This window comes from Agrilus planipennis, unplaced genomic scaffold, assembly GCF_000699045.2.
Source record: "Agrilus planipennis isolate EAB-ADULT unplaced genomic scaffold, Apla_2.0 scaffold71, whole genome shotgun sequence".
Classification (NCBI taxonomy): domain Eukaryota; kingdom Metazoa; phylum Arthropoda; class Insecta; order Coleoptera; family Buprestidae; genus Agrilus; species Agrilus planipennis.
In genome coordinates, this window is record NW_020439007.1 from 26096 (window position 1) to 50109 (window position 24014).

A 24014-nucleotide genomic window follows, 5' to 3' on the forward strand; every position below is an offset into this window, starting at 1 on the left:
GGTATCTACAGTAACTGATCAAAATAATGACAAATTTTTGTGATTCCAGCCCAAAGCTCGGTTTTACCATTACCATGACCAAAACCAAAAGCATCACGTTTCTGTTGAAAATTGCAAGAAGAAATTTCATTTAACATTTTTAAGCAAAAGATGAAATCATTGTTGCATCATCTCCCCTAATACTAGAACGTTCTAGAACGTGTAATTAAAAGGTGGAAATGTTCACAGTCCCACTTTTGATATCTAAAATGTTATTATTTAATCAGAATTTTTAAAGAATATCCACTAAATTTGATGTATTCAAAGTGNGACCTGTAAGACATTCTTTAGCTCAAAGCAATCCCTGAACAAACACCCCACTAATAAGAAATATACCTTCCTCCTCGTCCTTCTTTCTTTTTCTATTCAACAACTGCCGGATGTTTAAAATTCTCGGAAGGGGAGTCAGTTCACGGAAAACGACGCGACTTAGGTCCTTGAGGGGTGTAAAATACAGGAGTACTCGCTGCACTAAAACCGTGCAGCTTTTAGACCCTCGTTAGTCAAGTTCTTCAGTAAATACTTACATCTGGCAACGATGTCACGCGCACGTGTTTGTGACAGCCGACTTACTGATAATCATCGTTGTCTATCGCGACTAATCGGCTATTCACGTCCGCTCTCGTTAATGGTCGTTGACAATTCGCGGTCGGGATTGGTGTAACGGAAATAGAAGCACCAACGACTAGCCGCAACCGTGGCGGCAATCACACAACATATAAGACCTTGGTAATCGCTGCAAAACAGCGTTGCCAAAGACAATCAAAATATCTAAAAGCAGTTACAAATTATTTTAACGTTGGTTATTACAATACTATCATTAGCCCACACTATTTTTGGATTTAACTATAAAAATCGATACAAATACTCTGAATATACATACGTGTGTTCTGCGTTTTTGAAATTGAATGCGGTCGATCAGATGATATTTTTATCTCAACTATTACAGTCATACGAAAGTCTCCAAGCATTAATTACAAACGCAATTCAATAAATGTTCATAATGTCAAATAAACAATATAACCGAAACCTACAACGAAATTGCAATTCATAAATACTATTTAACCAATTGCATATTGTATTATATACCTCTCACCTCAAAAATTTACAATTTCTAAAACATCACCAATTTTAAAATAACGATGGGACGTTTGGCAACGCCACGATCATCATGCGCCGTGCGTACAGGCGCCACGAATAATCGTAACCATGACAACATCGCGCCAACAGCACGTGGGCCTTCCAACGACAACTGCCGACAGCGGGACGACCGACCGCGTGACGTCGCGCGAAGCGTACAAACATATATCTCGATCTCACTTTTTGTCACAACAACACTTATTACACATCGATAGTTCCGTCTCTCTCTCTCTCTCTCTCTCTCTCTCTCTTTGGCAAACGATTCGCCCGATATACGAACACGGACAGAGAAATCGGTCGGTATTTGACATGTGTGTAAATGTGTATGTTAAGTGCGCGAGGAGGCTTGTTGTGGGCAGCGCAGCACACACTATGCAGTTTGCATACGCTGGAATTTGGAATGCACTCCTAATAAACGATAGCACGACATACAGTGCGCGACAAAATTAACGAAGAACATCTTCTATTTAACAATTGCGCGTAAATCAGGGTGCTTGCCGAATGATAGCAATGCTTCTTTGTCTTTCGTTTTTAATGTATCATTTAAAAAGTAATGAAAACAGTATTAGATACGACAAAAATTTTTCTTAAGCAAAACCGGTATGTAGTTGATGTATGTATACCCAAACAAAACAGAAATGTGTTCAAAATAGTATACGACCCACTTTCGAAATGAAATTAGCCGTCCATAACTTGACACAATTTCTACGTTTTAGGCGTGATTACAGGATGAAATTAATAAATAATCGAACAACTAGGTAGACAATTAAAAATCTGAATTAACGTACCTATACAGGGTGATCAACAAGACCCTTCAATAATACTTTACTCGTACTTACTTTAATTGATTATTTGAGTATTTCATTAGATTTTTTACTTTGAAAAGTTTGATTTTAATTAGTCAATATATACATACATATAGACTGTTAGTTTATTCGTCAATTCTGATTATTTAATTTGTAATAAATTTAATAAAGGGAAAGTGTATTAAATAAACTTCGATAATCCGTAGATACCTGCAAAAGTATTATTTATTTTATGTACTAGCTAATTATTTATTAACAACCTGCTTTATGTTTTCAAGGACTATATGTATTACAGACATCTAACGATAAATAGCTTTCTATTATCTCGTTTAAAAAACCACAGCTATCTACCTATAATAATACACGGTAGGGGAATTCAGAATACATATGTATAGTCACAGGCAAAAATAACGACAAAACGTTTAAATGAACTAAAAGTTGCTACCTACAACTGTAGAATTAAATATTGTTATTGTGTTTTCAGTTTCTAATATAGGTACGTAATCGTCTGTATATTGTTACCTACCCCATCCGACGACAATCGAAAGATAGATTTTGTTTGTTACGTACTACGTGTGACATATGAAACGTGCACGACAGGCACAGCCAAATTGTGATTAATTAATGGATCGGTTTTTTTTTTCGTCCAGTAAGCCAGTAAACCGGGCGCAGCAAATAGGAAAACGATTTTTACCGGTCCACCTTGTATATGACTACATATTACACAAAAACGCACACTAAAGGTACTTAGAGGACGGCAGCGACGCCCGACCAAGTAAGTCAGCTATGCGATGTCGATGATGGTGGTGTAGTGTGTTCTTCGACGGCGACGTTCTCGAGCCGCAGGTTGATGAACCTGGTGAAATCTTACCAAAGCTAACGGCCGTTTATACACTCTCTAGAATAGTTCGGTGCAAAGACGCATGTACAGTAGTGCACAGAAAAAATGCCGTCTACTCGTTATTCAACTGTCTATATCGCAGTTGCAATTATAGATACTAGATTTAATTTTTCTTTTTAAGGCATACCCTAGGCTTACTCTGCTTCAAACTATTATTAATAATGAGAATAAATATAAATTCATTGACATTAACGTTAATGTTAATTAGCCACCCTTCTATTCATAAAAATGATACAAACAATTCTGTACGTAAAATTCATTTTGGTTAGTAGGTATTTTTTTTTAATGGACCTGTAAGACATTCTTTAGCTCAAAGCAATCCCTGAACAAACACCCCACTAATAAGAAATATACCTTCCTCCTCGTCCTTCTTTCTTTTTCTATTCAACAACTGCCGGATGTTTAAAATTCTCGGAAGGGGAGTCAGTTCACGGAAAACGACGCGACTTAGGTCCTTGAGGGGTGTAAAATACAGGAGTACTCGCTGCACTAAAACCGTGCAGCTTTTAGACCCTCGTTAGTCAAGTTCTTCAGTAAATACTTACATCTGGCAACGATGTCACGCGCACGTGTTTGTGACAGCCGACTTACTGATAATCATCGTTGTCTATCGCGACTAATCGGCTATTCACGTCCGCTCTCGTTAATGGTCGTTGACAATTCGCGGTCGGGATTGGTGTAACGGAAATAGAAGCACCAACGACTAGCCGCAACCGTGGCGGCAATCACACAACATATAAGACCTTGGTAATCGCTGCAAAACAACGTTGCCAAAGACAATCAAAATATCCAAAAGCAGTTACAAATTATTTTAACGTTGGTTATTACAATACTATCATTAGCCGTTAAGTTTTATGTGATAATAACTAGACTATTAAGAGGCGATTTACAATTATTTTTGTAATTGTATATTTCTGATAAATGAGTGAAGTCGGTTGGCAACAGTGCAAAGTTTACGCGTTGCAAGTTTTGGTCTAACGACGATTTTACACCTGCACACGCCGAGTGTTTGTACTTAGCTTGGATTCGAGTCAAATCGGACAAAATACGGCACAAGTGTGTCAGTTGCTTGGACAGTCACACAAGCAAGAAAGATAAAACTACACAAGACAAAGTTAAGTTTAACTTAAAACACGAACAACGAACGAGCTGACTTATTGTTAAAAGTAGTGACCGGTCCGACACTAGACACGAGACGATCAAGAAAAACGGGTTACTTATGTATAAGGTACACAAAAAAATGTACAGGTAGAGATAAAATTCATTGGTGGTGAATAACTAAACACTTATTAGGTACCTATGCCTATAGTTAACGTATGTAACATGTTAAATTTAACTCGCCGCCAATGCGATACTGAATCAAAAAATAAATACAAGCTTGCAAGAAAACGATAATTGAAAAAATATTATTATTTTAAATGATAATTTTGGATTATACAATTATTTAAATAAAATTAATTTATAACTAGACAAGGTGTTTATAATTTTTGAATTTATACCTATTTCGGTGCGTTATGGAAAAATGATGAGAGCGAATTTTCACGACGCGCGCGCACCGGAACAAAAAATTAACATGAAAAACTTAGGTACACTCAGCGTCATAAATGCTATATCGTAACCTCTTTAAGACTCACATGACCGCTGAATCACAAAAAGATCAACTAATGGACGTAATTTAATTAATTTTCCTAATGTATAAATTGTATATTTACTAATATGATTTCCATTTTTTTGAAGTTACTTTAATTATGTGGAAATAATTTAACGAAACATATAAATAAACTTTATTTTAATTAGATTATGCTTTTTATTTTTGTATTGTTAGACCAAAGGAATATCGTATAACTTCTTACGCGTGTACATAAGTACATACACACATTTTTTAATTATCGGATATTTACGCCTTGTGTGCAACGTTGCCAAGTTATTTTTAGTTTGGACAAGAATCGATCGTTTTATTTTTGGAAATTCGGCATTTTATAAACCCTCTTCACGTCTTTATGTTACAAGTAGGTACAACTACATACGTATGTGATGTGTAAACCTAAAATCTACCCACATGCTGTGTGTGTAAAATGGGCGCCGCCCCCCATATACGAACTTAAGGCGACCCTATACTTTACCAAAAATAATACCCAGCTCCGTATCTATTTATTTTTTATTAAATTAAAATGGTACGATAATGAAATTCATATAAAAATGCCAACTAGAAGTTTCTTACAGGAATTAATGACCAGTGACGTACAGTGTCGTGAAGGGTAATAAATCAAAGGAAAATAAATTTTGCATTGGATAGTGTAAATTTTTTTTTTAAAATAAACGACTTCCCTAAAAAGTGTAACATTTACTGTAGTTTAGAATTTTGACCCTTACGTACTTCTTATTTAAATATGATTTAAATCAATAGCCTTTAATCTCAAAAAGAAATTCAAAAATGCGAAAAAACAGTCGATATAAACATAAGTGCTTATACAGGTAAGGCAAAATATTAACAGAACACAGAAATTACGTAGTTTTTTGTCGGTATTCTTTTTATGTCGTATTATAGGTAACAAGAAATCGGCAGTATTCCGTGATAGTTTCGAAAAAAATTTGCCGGACAGGTAGTTTTCCAAATGACCTTGCAATTTATCTTTGCATTTCATTTCATGTAAACTTTTGTTTGTTTACCTTTTACTAAAAATAAGTTTATTGTAACGCTTAGTGATTCGTATTGCCACCTGCCGCCTTTTGTTATACCTTTTATCGCTATTAATATTAACATTGCCAGCTGCCGCAAGATAATAACGCAATTAAATTATTTCTTAATAAATCTACCCCTCTTTCTGACAAAAAAAAAAACAAGCGAATACATAGGTAAGTATGTATTTATTTTCCTTTAATGTGCGTAAAATAAATACACTACGTTCTGAATACGCACGACTTTAATAGTAGCTACTTTGAGCGATTAGCAACACGTAAAGATGCCGCTTTTATTGTTACGGTCCTTAAAAACCCATAAAAACCCTGTAATGGGTAACATACTTTCAATTTGGGAACAGCTGGCAACGTCGCGTTTGTGGGCGAGCGACAAGAGAGCAACAACAACGGTAGCCCACTTAGATCCTCAGCGGACAACAATGAGTGCGCCAACCAACAGCAGCGGCAGAGATCGCCTGGCTTCTCCTTACTGTACGGTCGACGTCACGCGTTACGTCATAATGACGTAAAGCAATTCCCGCTTCGCCGCCGTTTTATTTCGGTTGCGTTTTTATTATCATCGTGTATCGGTTGTTATCGCGCGGATCGAGAATTCGACGATAACGCGTCTGCGCACGGGCGAGCAACAAATGCCTACATACTTTTATTGCGATCGTGTGTATTTATGTGGCGGTAGTAAGTAGCGGCCACCTTGGACGGTTATTTTTTTGCGCTGTTGAGAATATGATCGGTCGTGAGATGCGGGAGGCACAATGATGGATGAATCAAATTAAGCGAGAATTACGACGCTTTTTGTCACAATATAACAATAATACGACGAGACGGAGTAAATAAAACAATAAAAAAATACGAATAATTGGTCCCTGGTAAAATTTATAGCAGTACACAGTTATTAGGCTGCTTGACAGGTCATACGAAATAGACGTATGGCAATTTGTTTCTACTATTTGATAACTCAAAATATTACAGAATTGTCTGGCCTTTTCAGTACTATTTTCGATTATTTTTATTAGTTTTCTAGTTCGTCATAGATAACAAACTCTTCATAAAAAAACTTCATTCGGTATACAGGTGACCCAAAAATTATTCACTTCAAAAGGTATTTGTACGAATTTCTGTATACCACGTCGTATTGATTGCATATAATAGAATATTTCTGTGTTCGATACTCAATTCGTCACCAATGTATTTTCCTATCATTATTAAAAAAAATCAATCCCTTCAATCTATACCAATATAGTTGAGGAAAACATATGTATGTATACAATATACATAGATAAGTGTCCAGGTCTTTTCTACCCTGTTCAAATAAACCGGGTAGACAATAAATTTTTAATTGTCAACATACATTAGTGGCGAGTTGATAACCGAACATAGGGATATTGTATTTGGTAGATACAATCATCATAGAGCGGGCATCAACTTTTGAAAAACACGACCTGGAGTAGAAAATTCATACAAATACTAGCAGTCTTCTTTTCTAGGGACGTCAATACTTATGAAAAAAAAATTGAGACTCCGGTTAGTTTAGAACAGTTTGAGGGGGATGTAGGAGATATTTTCAGAAAGTCGTGGTCGAAAAAATATATTCCACACGTTCTCCAAATTACGTTTTTTTTCTGACAGATGAAAATTTTGCCTTACCTATACTTTTCGTTAAGAGAAAATAAGCCCTACTCTGAACGTACATATAGACGCAAACCTAAATCGCCCAGGCGCGTAAAAACCTACCCGCCTACCGTATACACAATGGGGTTCTACAAATCGAAATCTGTTTTTTTTTCCGTTCGCGCGAAAATCTCTTCTCCCGGTTAGGGTTAACCCCAACACGTCAGTCATCGCGAACGGTCAACCCCCCGCGCCCACGGACTGTGCCAACCCGCCTGCTGCCTCGCTATCATCGTCGCCGTCGGGGTGGCGGGTGGCGTTTTCTCTCAGCCTGCTGCCTGTGAGAGCGTTCGTCGCACTCTTGATCAATACGTGTACAACCCGCACCGTGGTGGCGGTGGTGTTGGTGTTGGTAGAATATGGATATCGCACGTCAAGCAAACGTTGCCTCCTTCTGCTTATCTAAATGCGTACCATCTTTTGACCTATTCGCGAGTTGTCTTCCGTTTTGTCGCCGTAAATCATTCATCCATTTCTCAGTAACTAAGTATTCGTGAATATGACACTGTCATTGTTTTTCTATACATACACATAGGCATCTACTAACGTATTTCCAAAGGCCATACGGTTATTGATTTTATTTCAAAAACACTTCAGCAAACTAAAAGACAGTAAAATTGAATACCCCACTTCAAATCTGATAAAAAATGTGTATGTTACGGTTAAAGTTCGAAATTTGGACTCCTTACACGTTGATTCGGACTTAAATATAATATTAACATATTGACTTCACCTAACGCGAAGGTGAAAATAAAATGTAACGAACGTGTATTAACCAGCTATTACGCGAATGTATTTAATTTTGATACCTCACTTTGGGTTTTCATTTTTGGAGTCGGTACTATTTGTCTGTTTTATTTAATTCTATATTAATAAGATAGAAACGGTAGTTAGTTTCAACATTAACCGGTTAATGTTCAAAAATATATTAATTCTATTTCTGTATGGACAGCAACTACAACATGAATTAGTTAAGAAATAGAAGAAAATAGCTGGCTAATCTCGACATTAGCCAATATCGGAGTTTATATGAAATAAACTACAATATGTAAGTAGCTACATTGATTTTAAAAACCTAGTCTATATTTTTACTAACGTAAGTCTAACGATAAGATACAGAGACAACGTGGTCACTGTTACCGTTCGTTTGCGACACACGCAGGGTAGTTTCTTCCCTTAATTTGTTATATAAGTATAATTAGCGTAAAACGCCTTATCGATCGACCGTTCCATTACCTTGATTGCTTTTCGGGGACGAAGATTTCCCTCGTCAAGCTATAAAGATACCTCCTAATATTTTTCATACTCAGGGCCTTATACTAACGTACAGATATTTTACGATTCCGTCGAGGGCTATAGACAATGTGAGAGGCGTCGCGACGCTGTAAATACATACAAATGTATATTATACATCGTGTATGCCGCAAATGATTTCTCCATGTCTCTGGTCGAAACGCGTCGCGATACTTGGATTCTTTTCACATTCGGAATGCAATACAACCTCGATAATCCGAACGAACCTTGATAGTCCGAACAAGTTCGTACAGCGCAAGCGTGTGACGTCACCTCGCTCGAGAAGCGACTGTCGGAGAGCTTTTTCTTTGTTCCAGATTTGTTTAAAAAAAAGTTTATGTATGAATATCTGTGTCTAACAGACGACTGCTCCTTCATAATCCGAATAATCCTTCGCAATAATTAGTTCGGATTATCGAAATTGTACTGTACTTCCGAATCTTCCAGAACGATTCAAAAAATTTCAAATCCTACAATAGACAACTAATACAGAGAGAGAGAGAGACAAAAGACTCACCTTGCGCTAGTAGTTCAGGTGTGACAAGATCGCCCAGGTCAGGTTCTTCGCCGTACCAAAAGATCCAGAGTTCTTTGGCGGCTGCCAGGCTGAGAGGTGGTGGATGCGTCGCGGCTATGGGTGGCGGTTGCGTCGGGGGGGCCGGTGCCCCGACAAAGTCGAGCAGGTTGTCGGTACCGCAACCGCGAGGCGAAGGAACGCGACGCCACACGCACAGGATATCGGCCGCGAGACAGCGCGCGTAACTCCGAAGAACCGGGTCGTCGAGGGGGGCCGAGGACGCCCCGGTCGCCGAAGACGAGCACAAACCACCGCCGCCACCTCCGTCACTCCACACCAACTTACGCCATTTTATACCGGAGAGCTCAGTCTGTAACGAAAGAGAAAACACATTAAATACAGTAAAGTTCGCTTGTAATGGATCCGCATGTAATGATGAACAACGATGCATATGTAATTAGCTGTTTCGTCCATGCGGATTTTCGTTACTACTCGTTTGTGTTATAGGAAAGCCTATGCAACGTTTCTAATCTATAGACCCAAGGATTTGAGCCCAGCATTAAAAAAATAAAAAAATATCCCGCCATAATTTAACCTAACCTATCATCGCCTTCCGAAAATGACCCAAACAGTAGACGAAACAAATCCAATTTACAGATGTATACAGTCAATTCAAATCGTTAAAAACTTGATAAAAAAGAAGTGCAGAGGTACCCAGCATCATTTCACCGTTGGTCATTATTATTATTACCTATCATTATTAGTAGGTATTATTTCCTAGAAATGCTCTGTATAATTACACACTATAACACAATGCAGCCAATATAACATAAAATTGTTATGTATTATTATTAATTAATCAGTTATATGCAATTAACTAACACAAGTTTCGTAACGTAATACGTGAACAGACACACACTCGCAAAGAATACGCATACAATATCCACTGTTAATTTTCTAGATGTCTTGAAGTGAAAGTAGATTTCTTTAGAAAAAAACAGCATCAGAGTACGAACAAAAAAATAATAAAAAAATACATAGAAGTAAATAAGAGAAAAAGATTACATTTAACATTACTAAGAATCTCAATTAGTAGGTTAATAAATTTGAGCTACTTTAAGCTGTTTTTAATACCGATACAAATCCGATTTTTACTCAATAAATTCTAGCAAATCTAACAAAAAGAATAAATGCCTAATTGTAAACTTTGTTGAAGTTATTTGACCAAGTTCAAAACAACACATAATTTATCAGGTAGTTTTTCATAAATATGTGTATAACATAACAATAAAGATGCCTAATTTGTTTTTTAGTTTTTTTTTTGATTACTTGCTACCTTAAACTAATACATACAACAATGAAAAACAATAAGTACACATTCGGTTAAAATTGAGAAGATAATAACTGCACTGACGTGATATGAACACAACAACAAAACAAAACAAAATACATGGATTTTGTAGCTATTGTTCTTTTACTTGTAAATATCTAAAACACGCGAGTCAACTTAGATAAGCATAATAAAAAAAAAAAAAAATGTAGCAATGTTGCCAAATACGTTATCTTTGTGTATGTACGCCGGTGAAATAATAATGTCTACGCCACTGGGACGACGTTCGATAGATCATAATCCGTTATTAATTTGTTTCGCATGTTCTCGCCATTCCGTCCTTCATGGGACAGGGACGGCTCGAAGACGTGGCGATCGTCTTATTCTACGCCAATAATATAAAATCAAAACAGATTTGAAAATCCGCAGAATCGCAATAAGCCAAAATCATAAAACCTCGCGTCTTTTTAGTAAAAGATTTAAATTTAAATAATCCTTAATCGGACAAAAAATAAGGCCCTACCTACCATATAAACAAATACTTTATTTTACTTTAAGTAAGTAAAAACCTTTTTTAATATAAACAGGAATATCAAATACGTACACGAATTTATGTTATGAAAATTTTTACAGCGTTGAGGGGGGCGAGGATACAAACCAAGACATCAAAAATAATATTTCATACATAATGCTACGTGACTATCGTTTTAAAGGTCATGCAACAAAGATCTTTCACAACATATTTTTAATAATATATAGATTCTTCAAAAACATCTCCCTGTATTTTCATTTTCGATCACACTACTTGTGTTTTGTGGCAACAACGTTTTGTAGTGTAGTTGTAGGTGATGCTTTTCGCATGAATGGAAATTGATGTATTTTTTGCGACTAATAAAAAGTAATAAGTTAATTTTACCATTTACATCAAGGGCATTACGAAGGAACAACCACATTATAACAGTAATTATTTTAGGTGAAGTTTCTCCGCACAGCAGAGTTAAATAATAAAATAAATTTACACAATACCCTACATAAACACGTATTTACTTACAATAAAATTAGAAAGAGTTTTCACGTAGTTTTAATGTATACAAACCATATTTTATGTTGACTACTGTACATTTTTATTGCAACTGTTACAATATTTATTATGATAAATTGATAAACCTTAAAAATATTTAAAATGCAACAGTTAGGTAACGTAGTACCTATATGTATTAGTATGTGTAAAGTACGACGTTTTTCGATTAAAGTATTTTTGGAACTGTTTTGGTTTCAATTGGTCCGATCCGTCTATAAAAATATCGATAACATGTGTTGAGTTACACCCATCCTCTAAATCTAGATGTTAAAAATTAATTTGGAAAAGCACGCATAATCACTGTGCCAAACAATATTTTTTTTTTCATAGCAGGCGCTTACTTTGATACAGATTTGTCATCAAAGGTGAAAGGTGATTTTTTTTTTAATAATAACAAATAATATTAGCTACCTATTGCTAATTATTACATCCTCTGCTTCACATACCGACGCGACAATCTGACGTCACTATGTAGAATATTTTCAAGGTTATCTAGCCATACTACATTATTTAAAATCAGCCAATGTCTGGCGCGCCGAGGGCTTCCGTATTTTACCTCACCAAATAGGTACTTACCCCTTAAAAAAAAATTAATTTCTAAAAGTCTGTAAGACCAAAAATTATAGGTACTTAAGGTGTTACTCCCAAATTGTTTCAAATATTAGGTCCAGTAGTTTCAAAAATACTTAATAAAAAAAAAAATACATTTTCAAATAATTTGTTAGCGATGTGGCAACGTTGCGGTCATTATGAGTACAGTCGGTGACACAAGTGCAGCTGTTCCACGAGGAAAGATAACACCATGCTGCAAGTATTGTACACATGAGCGCGTAATCTCACGTATACACGCATATATCTATATCTAAGAACGCTAACCGCAGACGGTAAAGTTATACATACAAACATAAACATATTTGTACCTAAACAGATGTTTTCGTAGTATTATTAAATCTCATTTTTCAAGTATCGACGAGAATTTCTTTTTAATGTGAACCTTACCTTTATATATTTCGTAAATATTCTACGTAATTACTTATTTTTTTTTTTAAATGAAGGAAAATATAAATTAATTATTTATTTAATTCTTCGATTGGTTATCTTTCAATACTTATTTGGTCGATTGTAACAATAAAGAAACAAAATAATAACAATGTCTTATTAGGTATTAATTCTTTTTGTTTTATTAACGGTATTAGCTTTTTAAAGATAACGATAAAAGACTAAATTTATGAGACTGGTATTAGTTGTTGCATCACTTGAATACGCTGCAATAAATATTAAATAACAAAAATGCTAGGCAAATTATCTGACTGCAGATCAGAGAAACCTTATCTGCCTACCTCACATGTAATCTATCTAATGTAACATATAACTAAGCTAAGATAAGATAAGTAACCGAAATGAACATAACATGTAATAGGTGCAAATAAACTACTTTACTTATTTTGACAATATTGTTTTAATGCAAAAATATTTATATACGTATTTCGAATATTGAGAAATACAGCCAGTTTTTTAAGTACTGTTTTTGCAATCCAATTACTAACTTCATATGCAAATAACTGGGTTACTAGGTTGTTATAATTTGTAAACTCCGTTACATGAATAAATAGGTACCTATATACGATATTTACATTGGGCAATTTATATAAATACTTTTAATTATATAATAAATAAAACAGCAATTGCGTCCAAAGAAGCATTCTACAGACCAGTACTTTTTTTTTATAAAATACATGTATCATTAAATTTACTGCGTAACGTTAAAGTACCATTGGCACGCCACTGGCGAATACCTCTCACTTTCTTAATAGAGCATTAAAAAACAGTCCCGTAAATATGAAAGAAACATAAAAACCGAAACAATTGAAACAGTTTATCTAACTTGGAATGTTTTATTTTGTGGTATCTTTTTTTTTAAAGAACGCATTTTTGAATGGTAAATATATAAACGTCAATTTTATATTAGAAAAAACATCACCTATCACCTACTCAACGACCTTTCAATTATCGTGCGTTATTTCCTATCAAAGATAACGTCTTAGTAAACATAAACAACATAGCAGTGGTACAACTAAGTACCTATTATGAGAAAGGAGAAAAACAGTAAAAACCTCGCAAATTATTAATGTCTCAAAATGCTTCGTAAGGGATTCATTCTAGACTTGTAACCGAAAACAAAACGGGCGTAAGATCTAGATATCCATGGAAGGCTAACGTTAGGATATCAAGACCGTTACGCCGACATCTGGCAACACAGCACAGTTAGACAGTTCGTTCACACGAGAATGGACTTGAGTAAAAACTAAAGTTAACCTAAAAATTAACAGGAAAATGTCTTTAGGTATGTCCAACAAGCAAGTTCCCTCTTATTTAATACAACATACAACGTACAGCTTAAAAACAACGAGTCAAAGCTGGCTTCCTACTACGAAAATCTTAATCACGTTTATCTCAAACGTGATAGCACTACAGGCGAAAAACAGTCAAAATTTCATAATCTTGAATCTGTGGAATATTACGAGAGAATTCATGAACAATTCAGGTGTAACTGGAATTATTGCAAGGAAAAATGATACACAAAATTACTTTTGCATTGTTTACTATTTGAAAATGAATAATAAGTAAGAATAGATATTCGGAAAACTTTGTCATACTTTCAAGGTTATAAAACGTAACAAACGATAGAAGAAAGTATTCTTATTTACAATGAGAGGAAGCGAAAGAATGCGGCACTTGTATGTGCCGTGACACACATTCGGAACATGCTACACTTTTCTAATGTTTGCTTACTTACCAAGGCAAAGAAATTTGTGTGGCAATCCTCCAAGCTAGCTCCGTTAGTTTGAAAATTTTGATGCGTCATCGTTGATCCATGTTTAAGAATTTGGTTTCACGACACTTGAAACACGCACTTCACGCCGAAATCACAAAAAACGCGACTCTAACATGTACATTTATTAAGATTTTTGCCTTTCTATCGCGACTGCAAAATGGCGGATAGGAAACAACAAGCCACACTAATTCAGCGCTTCCAATCGGTAGAAGACCGAGGCATTTTACAGTTTCACAGTCCGAACACAGAAATCGCATACGTCCCTAGCGCAACAACTTCGCATTAAATCCTTCACAAACGAGTGGCGTCATTACGTTACGTCGTAACATGTAGCGTCCGCATATAAGTAGAAACCATGGCGGCGCTTGTGAAACACGGTGTTTTGAAAACAGGCCAAACTTTTTCAACTAGAAACGTAAATATAACCCTTTTTTTAACATCATTCTTCACATTCACACACTAACAATAAACTATACAGTTCAAGTGATCATTTGTGTATCGACGACATGCACGCACTTTCACATTTACTTACACACGAGTTGTCACTTGCTTTGAAATTTCGAACTACCGACAAGCACTTTCCCGTTTTTCTTTTTGTATGTCTAGGTATTTCCGATGTTTTATGCGACAAAAGCCGAGAAAAAGAAGGGCATAGACAGGAAAGTAGGACCTAAGATAGACTCGTCGGCGGAATCCTTGGCAGCTAAAGGGTGTGTACTCGATCTAAGACCGCAATCAACTGCCACTTGTGCGGGGAAATTAACAATCACCAGCTTTCGCTTGTTTTATTAGAACGACTTTACACGGCAGGGGGAGCCACCGGACGGGGTCGATAAATCTGATACTGCGCGTATTGTATGAAAATTGAAAATTCCGATTCGATCGAGCATTTTCTCGAGAAATATTATCACTTTTTATTTTTAAACATTTTTATTTGCCACAATTTATTACTCGCAGCCTTTGGGAATATTTAATGTTTATTTTTTTAAATTATCCATCACTTTCTTAGGCAACACACATTACATAACATATTTACTAGGCAACTAAATCGAATACTGTAGTACTTTCGATGTAATTTTACAATAATTGCGTTTTACTGAAAATGTAATTATTATTATATCGCGAGTTTTCAGGTTTTTGTTTTTCTTTGTTGGTAAAAACCATTTGATTATTATTTCTTTAAAGGAAAGTTAATTAATTATTCATAAAGTATTAATAACTTTTTTTCATATAACTGGTTAAAATTACTATAAATTTATATATTTTTAAATAAGAAAAAGATCANTCTAAAGTATCATCTTCAGTTTCAGTTCCACAAAACTCCATTTGATATTCTCGTAAACAGTGCTATTTATAATTTGCCGATGTTGCACGTATCCTGATCTAAACTTTCACCTATGACATTTACAATTAATTGCAGTAATATTTCAAAATTTTTTCATGTAAGTGTAAAACGCAAAATTATGTAATTTATTATTAAAATTACAAATTTTTTTACTTAAAATGTAATAAGAAATGCTCTCTAATTGTGCCTATTCTCGGTTTCTCCTCAAAATATGAATTTTCCAGAAAAAAAATTTCTTAGTGATACTTTAAAATTTTAAAGATAAACTGACCTTTTCATTTTCTAGAAATCGTATCCAAAAGTTTCATTGTTTTCAGGTTTTTACGTTCTCAAAAAGAATACCAACCACCAGAAGATCTTGAAAGTAAACTGGAAAAGATATTTCAAGGTGCTTTAGGCTCTTCAGACTTAAAATACAAACTAAACGATTTAAATAAGCGTTTCACTGTATTAAATTCTTGTTTTCTCGAGTTTCAACACAGCATTCCTAATTCAATGTTGCATCAAATCGAAACCTTAGAAGATGTAGTCAAATTTTATAGTACACCGTTAAACAAAGTGACACCTTTGGACACTCTAAAGAATATTGAATTACCAAAGAACCTTCATGTTCAATACGAATATCACAGATTCCATCCAGGTTTGTAAAATTACATTTATTTAATTGTTTAACGTAAATTTACGCAGTTACCCTTTTCATTTGAATCTTTTGGATTAGCAAAAATGGGAGTTATGCCTTTGTCAATACCCAAAGCTGCAAAAATCACTATTAAAGTGCTTCAAATCAGGTATTTTTTACGACGAAATTCTTCATTTGCTGTATTTTTCAGAGACCGACAAAATGTTTAAAGGTTTGACTGCGTTTAATCGAAGTTCGACGATAGTTACTGGCTTGAAATATAAGGACAAGTACAAAGGGCATGTGCAAAGGACAACGTGGCCATACAATTCGTGAAAATTTTATTAACATACAACTGCTGTACGAAAATACTTGTAGAACTATAAATAATTATTAAAGTTTCATACACACACATATATAAATATGTAGTTTCATTTTTTCTTTCGTAAACAAACATCAGTGGTAACGACAACGATAATAACAACAAGAACTAGTTTAAATAAATAAAATTAAAAATACTTGATACTTCATATGTACTAAAATGCATTTTAAAAAGGAAAAGGGGAAGTCAGGTAGTGTCTACTTATAACAGAATGGAAAATTGGCTCCATCTGAAGGTTTTTAAGTAGCTCAATTAAATTTATAGCAATTGAAGAAAATACTGTAGTAATACTTTTGTGCTGACTACTATAATCTGCACATTTTAAAAGAATTAAAAAAAGTTTTAATCCAATTCAGTTAAAAATTGGGAAACAGTAAGTATATAAAAATTGACTAGTTCATTATCATGACAAAAAACGAATAATAAACAATACTAATGAATGAATTTTGGAATATCTTACCGACTATGTTCTCTTTGTTTATTTGCCAAATTTAAAAACCCCACTTCTTTTAGAGTTACGGGTTTCAGTTGCCTGTAACATTAAAATAAACATAATTAAGAAAGCAAAAAAAAAAGATAATCAAAGAAAAAACGTACATGTCGTGCACCAAAAAGGATTTTGGCCTTGTCTTCTTCGTGTGGCAAGTTGGTCTCGTCAGAAGACCCTGTGTGTCTTTTTATTGTAAGTTTTTGTTTGATTGCCTTAAAAATGAAAAGATATTTTTGTTACAATATTATATTAATATAGTTTCGGCTTTGAAGCCTTACTTGGGACAAAATAACGCGCCTTGTATCCGATTTCATTGCTAATAACAAATCTAGCCACGTCCAAGTAACATTATGATATTCTAAAGTGGGAATTACTAAGGAGAAGTCTCTGATATCTTCTAGATTTTTTTCTTTGGTTCCTTTGTAGCTCACTCGAACTGGCACTTCAGGTATTTTTATGTAGATGAACAGTTTATTCTTTTCTGCTCTTTCCTGTATAAAAATTACCACATAATACCTAACAATACACTTTTGTACCAAAAGTAATAACCTTATCATATACAACGTATTATCACTTATGATTAATGTTTTTTTATTTATTGTCAGGTTTGTCCTTCATTTAAACTTAATAGACAATTCTATTTCAGGATACACTATGTATGTGATAGCTAATGTAGTATTATGTACCTTCATTTTTTCTACGTCGTCTATAGGAATGTAAAAATTGGAATCTCTCTTGCCTCTTCCTGAACTTCGGTACTTTTTACCCCTTGCCTCCATGTCAATATCATCTCCTCTTTCCCCTTCAATGTTTTCCGGATCTTTTTCCGGGAAACAGAACTTCAACATAGTATTATAGAATTTTTTCGTAATACCTACGAAACAAAGCGATAAGTTAAAAAATGTTATAAAAAATGCATTTGTATAAATTAAACAAATAGCCTACAGCCTAACATAAAATGATATTTTTTATAATAATGCAAAATCTACTTACCAATTGTAAATGGTACTACATTTATTTCAAAATGTTCCTTAACTGAAATGCCACCTACCGGTGGCTTCTCTCTACAAAACACCCTGACGACCCTCTATAAAAAATTATTTTTAATAATAATAATAATGCTCTCGACTATATACTTAATATAAATTTTTAAGTAATGTTTGCATAGGTGGCAGTTCGCAGGTACATGTACCATATATTAAATTAAAGGTCTCCTTATTTGGCGTTCATTAAAAAAATGTGCGGGAAAACTGGTAGTTAGAGTTGTTGGAGGCGAGCATTTTGCTATTATCGTATATGTAGTGTCTTGAGTAGTATTAAATGATAGATAAGCATACCTTATTTTCAACAGGCATATTACTTTGAATTTCAGTTGGGACGAGTACTTCTTTATAGGGCTGATTTGGTAATAAATTAGTCATTCTTAGGTACCCCAATTCTAATAAATGCTCGACTGAGTCATCACTTTTTGATATTTTTGTATACCTACAACATATAGCATTTATAGCCTGAAAGGGTAAACTAGTTTTTTCAACTTCCTACTTACAAAAAGTTACTTAATACCAAATCAGCAATTCCAATCTGCCCGTCAGCCTCTGTAAGTCTCCACTGGGCATGCTTGAAGAAGATTTCGTTGGCCCTCACAACGGTCAGGGGTTTGTTATTTCTTGTGGTTGCCAATCGACTATTGGCTAGCAGTTGTGACTCTTTGTAACAAGAAATCATCATATCTAACTCTTCGCTTTGGGCATTCAGTACGTCTTTGCATTCGTATACCTGCAGACATTCATTAATATTTACTACCACGTCAGCACTTTAAAAGAACTCACTAGATTCTCCAATTTCTCAATTTCCTGAAGAAGTTCTACATTGTTCGGTTCTTCTTGCGAAGCTTTATTAATTAAATAAGTTTCTTTTTCAAGTCTTCGCAGCTTGCTTATTGTCGATCGAACTTGATTTTGTAAACTCTGAATAGGTCTCCTTTGGTCTTCCATACTATGTAACTGAAGCTGGAACCTCATACGTGCAAGACGTTCCAGGGCTTCCTTCCTATGAGGTTCTACGTACAGTAACAAGTTGTTTACGATGTCCAACAACATGGCATACTGAAATATTAAGAAGTAGAAGTGTATAAGTATATGACAACGATATGAGTTATTAGATCTCATGAGCACGCCATATAGCATTTGATTTACAAATATTGAGATTTAAAATTGAAAAATTATTTCTATCAAAATAAAATATAAACAGATTAACCCTTACACATGAACAAATCGCTTTATATAATAGTGCAGATAATCATTCTAATTTATTTACCTGCAAGGAATTGGTGCAAACGTCTAAGTCGTGATGCATGAGTGTAAATGCGTCTGCGGGGGTTTGCCGGTGATCCCAGAGGCCTACGTCTTCCTGGGGCGGGGGTGGCACCTCACCAAACTCTTCAGGATCGACACTAATGTCCCCATAACCCACGTAGAAAAATTCACATTTACATCTCGAAACAATACGAATAAAAAAAACACAATCCTACTGAAAATGTATCGTTTAGTTTTCGTGTTTATTGTTTGAAAATAGAATTAAAACCGTTCCACTTTTTCCTTTACACCTGTTTTGTATACAGCAAGTCAGTGGGTTGCAATGTGACTAACGCGTAGGTGGCTGGTAAACCCCACGATTCCTCGAGTTACCGGAGAAACAGCGATCGACAGGGCATCATCGTCACCCACCGAACACCATAATACCAACATGTAAGTAACAAACGATGCCATCGTTCGTGCCTTAGCTGCCGTGCCGTAGAGAGTTTGCCTGTTATAACGGGGCAGTGGCGCCAAACGTGTCCTTTGACTCTCTNATTCTCTGAAGTAAAAATATATTACATATTCTAAGGTTAAAAAGAAATGAAAAATGAAGAAAAAGTTAATGAACTTGGAAGATAAAAAACTATGAAAAATAATATGTATTCTTATATATTACAATTTGTATGCTGTACAATAAATTAAATTGAATTGAATATTATTATAAATAAGCAATAAAAATTTACTTACCATTAATGGAATCGTTTTGTCCGGCATTCACAGTCGCATAATACTGCAGACACTCCAACAGACCCACCCAAGTTGTCTTAGATACTAATGTTCTATCTTTCCAGACGGGACGGTGGATTTTTTGTAAAATCTGAGCATTTGCGGCACTTAAGATCACATAGCCTTTCGTTTCACATCCACGAAGAAGCACTTGTGCATTAACTAGTGAAACTAGAAAACAATACGTTAGTAACATACCTTCACTAAGTTAGTCATTTGTGTTGCTTATTTTTTAAGAATTAATTTACATTAAAGCAAATGACATTATCACTACAGTATGTAATCATGTAAATATGTAAAAATTAAGGGTCAGATTCTACTAAAATTAGAATCAAACAGAAACAGTTTTCTTGCAAACTCTGTAATTTTCAGTAGTATTGTAATTAAAGGGTGCAGGAACACATTTGTATAAAATGTTTTTCTGTTACATGCAGGAAAGCTTAACAATGACTTACTGAGCCAGTTCATGTGCAATACGTCATCCTCTTGGCATGCCTGTCGCCCTTGTAACTGCTGCTGTCTGGTTGCCGACGACAAATCATCACTAAAGACTACATTCTTGTTATCAGCTTCGGCGATAAGTTGTTTTAACATGTTTGCAGCATTGCCTGATTGCAATTTGGTACTGGGAGAAGGCGCATCTTCTAAAGTCGACGTTGACGGCAGAGACTAAAAGAGATATTTTGTTACATAATTAGCAATCAAATAAATTTAAATATAACGCTTCTTAAAACATATTTTGAGGCAAAAAACAGCACATCCAGAAAGATACTTATATAAATTAAAAGTTCTAAAAGTTAGTAATGTGTACGAACTGGTAATTGTGAATTCGATGGGGCACTCCCTGAATCAGTGCTCCGACGTTTCAATGGAGTAGAATTGTTTTCTTTTCTTATACTTTTGATGGCGTCAGTGGATAAATTCTTTTTCATTCGCTACAGGAGAAAAAGATTATTAAACTTCAATAACATATGGTGTCGACTTAAGCTTTGTGAACAATTTATTTACATTTACTTCTTAGATTTCAATGTTTAATTAAATAATTTACTGAGTATTTACCTTAGTCTTCATGAAAGTATCAAAAAGTGCAAAAGCCACGTTCCTGTTACTTTTAGTCCACGCTCCTCTCAGATCATACACAACCAATTTGTGCGTGGGCGCTTCTTTATTTCTTTCCTTTGCAGAGGGTTCACACTTGGGCAAAACAGTCTCGCGACCGTAAGACACTTTCGCTACCGAAAGACAAAAGCACTTTTCTACCGGTTGCCTTAAAGAGATCGCTTCTTTTTCGGGATCTTCTTGAAGCGCACTTTTCAACCATATTTCTGTATCATTGAGTTCGGAATTCATGTAAACTATGGACCATTCGGCCTTCGGACGATGCTTAAGACCGTCGTCGATTGGAACCAAAGACAATGTATGCTCTAAGATTAAAAACAATATCGAAAAATTAAAAACTATTTAATTACTTATTATTTAAAGATCCGAAAACGTAGTGGTACTTACCAGAACTTGAAGACAACCTGCCACCTAAGAGTTCAAAGCCTTTTTGCATAGCGAATGACATCCAATAACATACTTGGAACTTGTGTAAACCGACTTGTAGGTGGACTTTCTTGTAATGTCGACTAAGTTGTACTTTTCTCGGTCTGATGTTGTTGAATATGCGCCCCCTTCGAGTCGGTCTAGTCACACCTGAGAGGATTAACTTCAAATTTTCTATCCATCGCAATGTGCTCCCGTAAAGGGACACAACAGGGCAACTGTTCGTCGGAGACTGGGTCGACGAGGGTTTTGTTTCAAGAGATATGCTCAAGTTAACGTTTTGGGAACGGAATGCACGGAACGAATCATGAACCTTAGCGGAAGAAGACATTTAGAAGAAAAAACAGAATTTGTTTGAATGGAATCTAAAGAAATCAGCAAAACCAATGATCCCCCCTTTGTTAATACATAATTAAGGAATAAAAAGAACATTATTCTAATTTTTTGACTCAACAAAACTATTGGTTGACAGTATTGTCCTTATTCCAAAAGGACTACTTTAAAATCACTAAAATAATTAACTTTTAAAATATAAAAAAAATTATTTTATTCAAAAAAAGACTGTTTNTTTTATGTCTCTGAAGAAAAGTTCATTATAAATATGTGATTATTACAGTTAATTTTGCGATTAACTTACTTGATTACTGGAATATTCTGGTATTTTATCTGGAGCGCACTGTATAACGTTATGGTGGTCGTTGGGATCCCCCAAACACACCCATTGAATATTGATGACCAATTTAAGACTCGGTAAGTGTACCAGCTGGCAATCATCGTACTTCGAAGCGGTTCTCACAAAAATGTTCAAGTCTCCTTTGAACAGAAATTTGGCTAGAAAAAATACATTTAACTAATTATTATCATAGTTAAAAATGTTAATTATAAATCAAACAAATCGATAATCACTCTAACAACTGTCTACTTAATATCCTTCTTTATTTAACGAGATATCAAGTTCTAAAATATTTCATACCATTAAGCCAGTCCATTACAACTTTGTTCCATGTTAACTCCATTTCTTCGGTGGTGTTATAAGGATCTAAGGAAGCGTGAAGTAATATCGTTAGCTGTTGAACTTCCATCGTTAAACGACCATGTAACAGAAGACGCATCTTATCCCAGAATGGCAATGGTGGTGATGGGTCTTTTGATATGGGTTGAATTTTTTCAAATGCTACAAAAAAAACATTTTCAAAGACCAAGTAGTTTATTAGTATATTATTTTTTTTGTAATCCTAAAAGTTCAAGAACTTACTTAAATTACATTGTGCTATTACTGGTTCCCAACACGGGCCAAAGGCGTAACTAAACGATTCAGCGGAACAGTAAAAATCATGATAGAATTTTTGGGGAAGCATACTCCTTTCGATTGTTGTGGAGCCCCACGGTTCGCCCAAAAATACTTCTACATCTCTTTTAGCTAAAAATAAGAAGCCAAGTTAGTGAAGTTTATTATATTTAAGAATAATTAAACGAAACTGTTCTTAAAATGAATTGTCCTTAGTGTTTATGCAATAAATTAAAAAAATTATAAAGTTACACCCTGTATATTTTGACATCCTAAAATAATTACTTAAAAAAAAAACATTACAAGCAGAATATGAAGGCAAAAGCTATATTTTTGTAAAATTCATCTCATTAAAACATATTAAATCAGACCAATAATTAACATTAATGATTTAACCGATTTATAATAAGATAAGAAATTAATGTTGAAAAATCACGAAACTGCTATACAATAATAAAAATTGTTTTAACCCTGAAATTTAGATTAAACAAATTACTGCATGTACTTCCTTTATGATACAATTTCAACCATTTCGAATAATTTTAAGTTTTTATTGAATCAATTCATGACACAGCATCAGTTGTTCTAACAATTGATACATCGCCATATAAAAATGTTCAAAAAGAAGTTCATGCTTTTCCTATTTCTTTACGTTCTCTATAAGGTTACAGCAGCCCCAAATAGGAATTCAAATGAAGAGAGGGTAAGAAAAAAACACTCAAACTTTTTGATTACTAGTTTTGTTTGCATTAAACTATTTCCAATTGTCAATTAGCATAAAAGAGAGGTTTCCAAGAAAATATACGCAATTCGATTTACATTGGTGTATATAAGGTTGCCTGTATAATGTTCTTTCTATTACGCTCAAATGAAAAATTTGTCTTAAAATTATATAAATGACCATATGAACTCTAAAAGGTAGCTTTTTTTTATTATTATAGATTACAGTAA

General features: G+C 34.5%; 3 protein-coding genes across 6 annotated transcripts in view; 1 reads left to right on the forward strand and 2 right to left on the reverse strand.

Annotated features, from left to right (window-relative positions):
- LOC108732592 (mediator of RNA polymerase II transcription subunit 13) overlaps window positions 1–14367 on the reverse strand; it is a 34039-nt gene extending 19672 nt beyond the window's left edge. For 3 of the 4 annotated variants that reach the window (XM_018463468.2, XM_018463466.2, XM_018463465.2), the window contains exons 1-2: window positions 14273–14367; window positions 9065–9434 (exon numbers count right to left, since the gene is read on the reverse strand). In XM_018463468.2, the coding sequence (XP_018318970.1) occupies window positions 9065–9434; window positions 14273–14341 (439 nt within the window). In that variant the 5' untranslated portion in view covers window positions 14342–14367. Of the gene's footprint in view, window positions 1–922; window positions 1020–9064; window positions 9435–14272 lie in introns of those variants that run through there. The other variant, XM_018463469.2, reaches the window with a different exon arrangement.
- A 267-nt stretch (window positions 14368–14634) lies between these two features.
- Window positions 14635–16697, forward strand: LOC108732595 (39S ribosomal protein L50, mitochondrial). Its single transcript, XM_018463477.2, has 4 exons — window positions 14635–14726; window positions 14918–15021; window positions 15974–16296; window positions 16487–16697. Exons 1-4 carry the CDS (start codon window positions 14667–14669, stop codon window positions 16609–16611), a joined length of 612 nt encoding a protein of 203 aa, XP_018318979.1. The 5' UTR covers window positions 14635–14666; the 3' UTR covers window positions 16612–16697.
- A 35-nt stretch (window positions 16698–16732) lies between these two features.
- The window catches only part of LOC108732552 (protein KIAA0100), a 13720-nt gene continuing 6438 nt past the window's right edge, over window positions 16733–24014 (reverse strand). Inside the window, exons 15-33 of the mRNA XM_025976054.1 lie at window positions 23255–23258; window positions 23031–23195; window positions 22749–22949; window positions 22413–22606; window positions 21737–22088; window positions 21290–21654; window positions 21046–21165; window positions 20686–20899; window positions 20192–20401; window positions 19796–19995; window positions 19464–19673; window positions 18977–19252; window positions 18694–18923; window positions 18485–18632; window positions 18141–18234; window positions 17834–18021; window positions 17426–17638; window positions 17255–17359; window positions 16733–17189 (exon numbers count right to left, since the gene is read on the reverse strand). Of these exons, the coding sequence (XP_025831839.1) occupies window positions 17136–17189; window positions 17255–17359; window positions 17426–17638; window positions 17834–18021; window positions 18141–18234; window positions 18485–18632; window positions 18694–18923; window positions 18977–19252; window positions 19464–19673; window positions 19796–19995; window positions 20192–20401; window positions 20686–20899; window positions 21046–21165; window positions 21290–21654; window positions 21737–22088; window positions 22413–22606; window positions 22749–22949; window positions 23031–23195; window positions 23255–23258 (3543 nt within the window). The 3' untranslated portion in view covers window positions 16733–17135. The remainder of the gene's footprint in view (window positions 17190–17254; window positions 17360–17425; window positions 17639–17833; window positions 18022–18140; window positions 18235–18484; window positions 18633–18693; window positions 18924–18976; window positions 19253–19463; window positions 19674–19795; window positions 19996–20191; window positions 20402–20685; window positions 20900–21045; window positions 21166–21289; window positions 21655–21736; window positions 22089–22412; window positions 22607–22748; window positions 22950–23030; window positions 23196–23254; window positions 23259–24014) is intronic.

Coding starts and splice junctions, on each gene's coding strand:
- LOC108732595 (XM_018463477.2), top strand. CDS start 14,667: ATGGCGGCGCTTGTGAAACACGGTGTTTTGAAAACAGGCCAAACTTTT. Junction 14,727..14,917: donor AAACTTTTTCAACTAGAAAC/GTAAATATAACC, acceptor TTGTATGTCTAG/GTATTTCCGATGTTTTATGC. Junction 15,022..15,973: donor GAATCCTTGGCAGCTAAAGG/GTGTGTACTCGA, acceptor CATTGTTTTCAG/GTTTTTACGTTCTCAAAAAG.